Below are 8,829 nucleotides of genomic sequence, written 5' to 3' on the forward strand. Positions count from 1 at the left end.
TCATTGCACCTAATCCCTGACTGTATTTCTATGTGACAGGTGAATTTGGTTAGTTTACTTAGCTGAGAAGGTGGATGCTGGACTGTTTTCCAAAATATAATTTTCTTTATGTATTTGAAATGCATAATGCCTCTCTGAAACTATTCTGTCTTCTGAGTGGGCTTATTTGTGGATGAATATGGAAAAGGATCAAGTGGAGAAATTCTCAGAAGAAGAAAAAAGTCACTCAGCTTTGGATATGGTGAGTCTGAATCATCCATGAACACTGAGATAGACATATCCAATTGGTGGTCATACACAGAATGGGACAGAAGGGATTTTGTATAGCTAGATATGACTGTCATCATCAGACACTGGGCCAGCACCTCCTCCTGAACACCAAGATGAAGCCAGTTAATTAGAATGTGCATACGTATAAATATATGAACACATATACTATGCGTATATGTATATGGCTTCAGTCAGGAAGATGCATTTGTTCCTTTCCAGTTTGAATGTTCTAACTCTTTAAAAATTGCAGGCTAAAGGAAGGCAAGATCATGATGGGAACACAAATTAGGGAGGTTGTATTGCCAAGACCAGCATCACCTTCTTCTGCCTGCCATCGTCATCATCATCATCATCATCATCTTTGAAATGCATACACTAGATCTTTCATCCCAGTTAAAATAATAATGTGAACCAATATTACAGATATCCACGCTCATTATGGCTGTGCAGCATGTTGGATTGAAGAGCAGAAAGATACTTCCAAGTATCAATGTAGCATCTAGCTAGAACTGCTTAAAAACAAATCTGGATTTTCCTGCAATTGTGCTGCAGCTGCAGAGGGCAGACTTGTGATCCTGGGAACCAATGCATCTGCTTCAAGGAGCTGCATCTATTCCCATACTCTCCAAGGCATCTTTGTGCTGTTGCATCCAAAGGCTGTACTGCAGTAGTATTTGTACTTTGGAGGAGGGAAACTCTTTCAGGTTTATGTCAGCAACTCATCAACTCTGCATTCTCAGTGAGGATAGAAAGAGAGAGAGAGAGAGAGAGAGAGAGAGAGATCTGGATAAACTAGGTCTATGGAAACATCCAGGAAAGGGAGATGGAATCACACAAGAGAACTCCTTTGAGAATGAACCCTTCCTTTCAGAAATAGTCAATAAAACCCAGGGTGTTATAGCATCTTTTACAAATGTGTTAAATGTAATACTCTTCAGATATTATCATAGCTTGAGATGCCCATGCCATGGAATTCTGTAGAACTCTCCAAAAGAGGTCACTCTCAGAGACAGCGCCTTTAATAACCCAATGCTGTGACACATAGAAATATGAGATGGGTATTTGCTGCTGCTGGTGGTGGTGAAATATGGTTCTCTAATCCATTCAGATCTACTCTAGAATATAACTGCTTTATTGTGATATGGGCTTTTTTTAGATAGCATTTATTTATTTGTGTGTGTTTATTTATTTCTTCAGTATAGTACTATAAGCTCGGTGGACTCCTTGCATGCCACAAGTTTCTGTTCAATACAACAACAGTAAAATATTTTTTAAAAGAACACCCAGTCCAACGCTAAGAGTAATTAATTCTAAAACCAGCCTGAAAAATACTGAAGTAAGTTTCCTTTTAATTGAATTCTAATTTCCTTGCATCAGAGTTCATTTTCCATGTCTAGCACCACTGAAGCTGTGTCATTTAAGTCTTACAAAGAGGGGGAAAAGAACATATTAATATATAGGTTTCCTTCACTTGGAATTAACTTTGGGATGAAAAATTATATCCACTGACTCTATTGATGTCTTTTCTCTCGGAAAACGATATGCATACCTTACATACAAAATAAACAAGGCTTTGGTTATCATGCATAATTCTATATTTGATTCCCAGAAGAAATATATGTTTTTCTGCTTATCCAAGGGTGTGGCAAAGCACAGAGAGAACAAAACGGCAGGGTATTCATAACATGCTGATCAGAAGGATTTTCCCTATCAGAAAACTTAAGAATTTACATAATTTCACTACAAAACTAAGGAAAATGAAACTTTATCCCAGGCTATGATAAAACTGCATTCTGAGCCATCTGTTGTCCAATTGTAGAGGAATTAAGATTTATGATAGTAGCAGGTACTGCAGTGACAGTCCGTGTGATTCTCTATCTTCATTTTTTCATAATTTGGAATGGAAGCCTGGAGATGGGGAAGCACACTTTAAAATCAGATTTAAATGTATTTCAAAAGCCACAGTGAGGTTAGGTACTATTTTCCCACTTAAAGTAAAATCTTCTTTCATCAACCTTTATGCAGACTGGCCACCCTTAGAATGATTGCCTGTGCTGGGGGTAGGTAACCTGTGGCCCCTAAGCGTTGTTGAACTACAATTTCCAGCATACTTTTCAGGGACCATCTTAACAGGATTGCTGGCAATTGTACTAGCCACTGAAATCCCTCCAGTTGCCTACCCATAGCCTATGCTAATTCTATAATCATTTTTATGACCTATTATATTATCATTAGTTTGAATGGTTATATAATGCATTGCAATTAAAAATAGACCTTTCCCTAAAGTGGAAACAGGCAAATATGTTGGATTTCAATTCCCATCACCCAGTTGATATGATTATTGGTCATGCTGGCAGAACAAGCTGACAAGAGAATTAAGTGAGCCAAAATCCAGCACATTGGAATGCATCAGGTCAGGGAACTTTGCAGTAGGCTGAATCCTAAAGTCAGGAGGACTTCAGCTGTTCAACTGGTTGAGGGGTACTGAGCTGACACAGAACTTGGGTCAGTAGACAGGGTTAAGATGCTCATCTTGCTCAGTTAATTTCTGGATACTGGATTTTTCCTCTAGTACTAGAATAATTTGGACAGACTTAGGCTGGAAGGGAAGAGGAGGGTATGGTATGCTGCTCCTTTATAGGAAGCAGGGAGTGAGGATATGCAGTGAGAGGTCTGCCCTTTCAGAAAGCATCAGGCCCCAACCTTTCATTTAACCCTCTCCTCATTTAGGCTCTGGGCTTAATGGGCATACATCTGGGGGTGGGGACTCTTTAAAGGTAATGGCCTTTGGGTCCACATAAGTGGAGTTCCAACCACTTATTTGGACACCATGTTATGGTTTTAGTTGGTTTTTAATGTATAGTGTTGCTTTCTTTGGGGTTTGTATTTGTAGTTGACTTTTTGCATACCACCCAGAGGCCACTTGGGTGGCCATATAAATGCTATAAATAAATAAATAGTCCTGTTCATTCTATTTAGGAAGATTCTGGATGAGTGTCCCCAAATCAGGTCTCTGATAACAGACATTAAATGTAATGTCTCAGAATTCATTCCAATAAAATATTTATAGTTAATATTTTGCCAGAATTCTTGTTTTTCCCTAAATGAAAGCAGAAACCCAGAACTAATATCCAAACACATGCTGAAAACAAAGCACGTTCGCCTGTCTTCTGCTTATGGTCCCTTCCTGTAGCCCTCCTCTCCCCCCTTTGTTGCGGTTCCTGGTTGTACAGTCCACATAGAAACTAGGCCTGAAGAAGAGTAAATACAAGTGCAACCTCACCCTCCTTTGCTTAGGGATAGCCCCATTACCTCTTTGAAAGCTCTTGCTACGCAACATTTTGCTTCTGAAGTAATGTTCTTTGGCACAGGCATGGACTTTTTTGACCTCATGGGAGTGGGATAAGCTCTTGAGAAACAACATCCTGCACACTGGTACACAGGCCTGCCATTGAACAGTTTAGTCATCTGAGTGTTCAAAGTTAGTTTACATTCGGGACAATCTAGCAGACACACAAAAAGAATATAGAAGAAAGATTCAATCCTGTTGCAGATTCCACTTAGGTCTCCACATTCTAATATGGAATGTTATGCTACATTCGAATAAGCTGGACCTGTGTGACAGAACAGAGGCGTTTAGGTTTTTACACACATGCAGCCCGCTTCCAAAGAGAGAAATTGTTTTCCATTTAGTGTCCTTAGAAATATCTACACACTAATGTTTAATAAAGTAAGGAGAAAAGTTTGAATGAGAACGTGTAACATCAGGTACACGAATAAAATGGTGGGCATAAGTACTCATTCATTTCTTCCCTCCCAAAGTGCATTACTGGGAAAACTCCTTCATAGAAACCAGGGTTCCTTCCTTAGTAAAGTGGTAAAGATATTTGTTTTTGATAATTTGATCAAGCCACAGCGTGCTCACTAACCAGGACTATAAATCAGTATTTAATTTGCATTTGAACTTGTGCATGCACATGTATGTTTACATAGGCCAATCTTTCCTGCTTATCAGAGTACATGAGTACCACTACATATTTCCTGAGCACTCTTATTAATTTAAGAATTTTCCATTTATCTATATTTTCTGCTTTCTGATCTTTAACTCTTTACCAGTCTTGCAACACTGGAATGTTAGCAAACTTGGCCACCCTGTTGCTCATTTCAGTTCTGCATCATTTAAGAACATGTTACAAAATACTGGCCAAAATAGAGACCTATGGCAGAACCCAGTGTTCCCATTTATTTCAGGAACTATCTATAAATTAAGTTAATAAAGTTTTTTTTTTTTTAGTTAGATTAGTTTGAATACTTTAAGTACCCTCAAACAGATACTGCTTGGACCAGTGCAGTGATCTGTTCGTTTTTAGTTTGTTGGTATAAAGGCCTAGATTTTGCCTCATGTCCTAGCTGAACTTTGTTCTTCATTTATTTCCTGGAAAAGTTATTTTAATTGTATGTACCTGACCTACATCTTCCGCAAAGAAGAAAGATGCAGAAAATTTGTTCAGCTTTTATGCAATATCTTTGTCTTTCATTTGCACACCTTTACAGTACTGTGTGATAATGTGATATAAGGTCTAACTACCTCCCTACATGATTTTGAAGTATTTAAAGAAATAAATGGTATTAATGTTTTTCATACTTTTCCTGCCTTGATGAGTCTTTGCTTGGTATTAAAATCTCATTAAATAATATAGCAACTGAGCCTCCCTGGTGAACTACTGTGAGGGTCACAGCTGAAAAGCTCTATTCTTTATACTCATTCACTGAATCTGTAACATGGAAGCATTTTTAAAAGTATTCTGATGAACAATTGCCTACTTAGATTGCCAACTTCTGCAAAATTGCCTATAATTATGGTCTATAGATGATAGGGTTTTTATTTATTTAGATATATATTCCACATGTTTATTTATCCAGTATATTTACACACTGAACTTATTTATTGGTAATCTACTTTGATCAAGTCTTCTGAAGGCTAGACCCCCGGGCATGGGGGTCAGAGTGTCAATTAGAACCTGTGAAGTGATTATGTAGATAGTTGTTTGTTATTTATCTCAGTTGCCAGTTATATATTTATTTTTTCTTGTTATGCTGTGTTTTTAATTGTTATTAGTTGCCCAAAGTCACTATGATGAGATGGGTGGCCATATAAATTGATTAAAATCCTCCCTAGATACAATCAAACAATCTAACAGTTTAGAAAACATAAAACAATCTAACAGTTACATTATTAAATAACAAGAACCAGCAATAACAATAATCACCATATGTTTTCTTCTATTTCATATTTTAAAAGCACCTCACCCTGTATGGTAAACTCTCCCTCTGGCAATGAATAAAGAATATTCAGAGATACAGATAACACAGCACAAATGACAGCAGCATACTTTCCATAGTAATCCATGATGTTCCTACAAAACAGAGAAAAACAGTGTTCTTTCTGCTCCCATACAATCTTACATTAATTTCTGTTGATTAAGTTGATTTACATGTAGATACAAATCCAATTTACTAGGGCTTAAGTTGATGTATATGGATTTAAACCCAGACGGCCACCAGATCTGAGCTGCAAAAATCTAAAGTACCTATAGTTGGTAGCAAAGGGAAACACTCTTTTTGTTCCATCTAATAATTACTTGGCTGTCTGTAGTCCAGATTTGATTGCCTACAATAATGGACTCAGTGGACAACTTTTAATCTTGTTTCTGAATTTTACATTGGCTACAATTATGGGCATTATTTCAAAAGTACAGTACAGTACTCTTTCAAGGGACATTCATACAGGAGTTGCAATTTACACATACTTACCTGGGAGTCAGGGAATTTGAACTCAATGAGCCTCATGTCTAAACATAACATTCTGCTGTTAGAAATTGTCTCATTTAAGATGCAACATTGGCTTTCCTGAAATGAACCAATCAAGCTCTATTTAAATGTCACCATAACCAAGAGTACACAATCTCCCAAGATAATCTACACTGTAAGTAAGCAGAGAAATCGGTAGCAATTGGGTTAGTTTGGCCAGAGTTTACATATCTGTGAACACCTTCATACAAAATGTTAAACCAGGCTTAATTGTATCATAACTAAAATATTTACTCATGTATGCATTGCCAATCAGCAGTCTGCTATTTGTCTTCTATGTCAGCCACTATCCCAACTATTGGAGGCTGAAGCCTTTTGTCTGTGTCTGCAAGCAATTCCTGTGAGTGAAAATCTGACCTGAGCAATGATTAATGAAGCAGGTTTTATAACTATAAGAGAAAGGAGATTTATTTACAAGAAATACATTAGAGGGATAGACAAGACCTAGCACCTAGCAAGCTACATCCTACCAGGATAAAAGTCCAAGAGCATGTACTACGTCCATAGCTCCTGGAAGAAAAGGCTGAAGGAAGTGACCCCAGATTACCAATCTTTTAGACAAAGAGCAGGCAGTGTGATAAATATAGGGGACAGAGAGTTAGTGCTTAACTCTATCTACATTCTACTGTTTCCTTGTGGTCAGAAGGTCATGAGCTGAAGATTCAGAGCCTTTGTATTTGGACCTCCAAACCCCTTTCTTACTGGCTTGTGTACCAACCAGAATCTCTCTAAGGGTTCTGTGTCCATCAGTGGACAAAGTCTTAGTGAATACACCTGCCAACATCTCTTCATATGGGCAGTATTTCAGGCCAGTGAGTCCCATTTCTTGAGCATCTTGTACACAGTGGTCTTTAATATCAACATGTTCTGTTCTGAATGTAGTTTTTTTTCCATTTGGAAGAACTGAATATACCCTTGATCATCCTCCAGCAGGACTGTTGACTTTGACTCGTCTATCCCATCATCCATGCTATCTTTTGCCTGACTTGTGCTGAAAATACATATTCTACTTCATTGTGGATGATAGGGCAACAACTGACTGCTTTTTGCTTGACCAGCTAACCACTCCATACAGCTGTCCACTTGTGGACTTACAATCTGTCCTATCTTTTGCCCAATATACATCCATGTAGCCTACCAGTTTTTGATCTGCTGCTGCCTAGAAGTCAAAGATCTAAGTGTGCAGTGCCATTTAAGTATCTGCCCTCCCCCCACCCCCCGACTCCAATTCAGTCCCCTTTGGTTGGTGCTCTCACCTTCCATACAGACTGCTGCTAGAGCAATGTTTGGCACAGTCACTGTGGCTAAGTAGAAAAGCTTTCCAACTGAAGTGCTGTATTTGTCACTCTCAAGCAGGGTCTTATTGTTTGCAGATTGTTTTAAGAAGGCAGTTTCTAAAATATACCAGCTTCACTGACTTCAGTTAGCTCTAAACATTCAAGAAATCTTTTATCTTCTGTCTTTGATTTTTGGTTAATTCTGTCTCTCTTTTTATCTGGAGGCCAATATAATAGGAGCTTCTTCCCAACCTTTCACCTCTATCTCCTTGTTGAGGTTCTTTGCTATCTCTTAGCTATCCTTCTTGTCATGGTAACTGATGACTAAATCTTCCTCAGAAGTGAAAATGTATGCCATCTGTCATTTCTGAATCTAAAGGTAAAGACAAGGATCAGTTTTACTTTGCATGAAGCCTTGCTTGCCAAGGAACTGGTTCAGCTTCTCATTCTTGCTTCAAGCTGTGGATGTTCTTTTGAAGCTTGCACCCAAGATCAGGTATGCTTGATCAATGGCACAAACCTCTCATTGTGTCCTTACCATACTTCTGGGTATATTCCTTGGCTGGCAGTCTTGCTTTTTGGCACTAAATATCCCTTTCACCCCATACTTGGTCTTGAAAACTTTATTGCATCCAAAAGTTTTCTTTCCTGTGGATAGCTTGGTAAGATTCCAAGTATCATTCTTGTGAAGTGCTTCAGTCTTCTCTTCTGGAGTTCTTCTCTATTTGTTTCCTTCAATGACTGGCATCCTTTCAATATCCTTCCCAGTGTGAGGTTCTTCCACTTCTTCCCTCTTCACAGTGTAGGACAGCCTTCTCGGTGGAACCCATTTATCAGAATTTTTGAAGTGTCTGGGCTATGGTGCCTTCATTTCTCCTTCTAAGTCCGCCACACAGTTAACTTCTAGGCATGCAATAAGGATCTTCTTTGAAGCTTATGGTCTCTGCTTGGCTGTTTGCTTCAATATGGGAAAGATAATCTGACACAAGTTTATTCTTTTTCCTCTCATTAAATAAGCTATGCTGTACACTTTAGAGCCAGTTGTGAAAGAATCTAGAATCTTATATCTCTTGCAGCATTAGAAATCTCCAACTATCACATATGCAGTTCAGTTTGGTTCTCCTTTCTTTTGACACATATGCATGCACTTAGAATCAAATACTTTTATGTGCCCTAGGCTGGGCTTCCTTCCGGGCCACAGCTCATATGGTGTTGCATCTATGGCTTTTCATGGAAGTTTGTTCTGCAAGTAGTGGGCTGTGTTAAATGCTTTTCCCAACAATTCATCTGTCAGTCTTGCATCTTGTACCATGCACCTCATCATGTGTCCCTGCTGCACTGTTCTGTTCTAGAGTTAGGCAACTTGTTTTCATATACACTTCACTGATTTTTCAGATATCTTTCCATGTTG

General features: G+C 38.4%; 1 protein-coding gene across 1 annotated transcript; it reads right to left on the bottom strand.

The window, feature by feature from the left end:
• Positions 1–2,094: 2,094 nt before the first annotated feature.
• CGA (glycoprotein hormones, alpha polypeptide) lies at positions 2,095–6,646 on the bottom strand. Its single transcript, XM_007442344.2, has 4 exons — positions 6,612–6,646; positions 5,581–5,687; positions 3,583–3,773; positions 2,095–2,178 (listed from the first exon to the last, which is right to left on the bottom strand). The coding sequence occupies exons 1-4, from the start codon at positions 6,644–6,646 to the stop codon at positions 2,095–2,097; spliced, it is 417 nt and encodes a 138-aa protein (XP_007442406.2).
• Between the last annotated feature and the right edge of the window lie 2,183 nt (positions 6,647–8,829).

Source organism: Python bivittatus, unplaced genomic scaffold, assembly GCF_059951505.1.
Source record: "Python bivittatus isolate LINGU-HERP-01145 unplaced genomic scaffold, Pbiv_v1 ctg000020_np1212, whole genome shotgun sequence".
Classification (NCBI taxonomy): Eukaryota; Metazoa; Chordata; class Lepidosauria; order Squamata; family Pythonidae; genus Python; species Python bivittatus.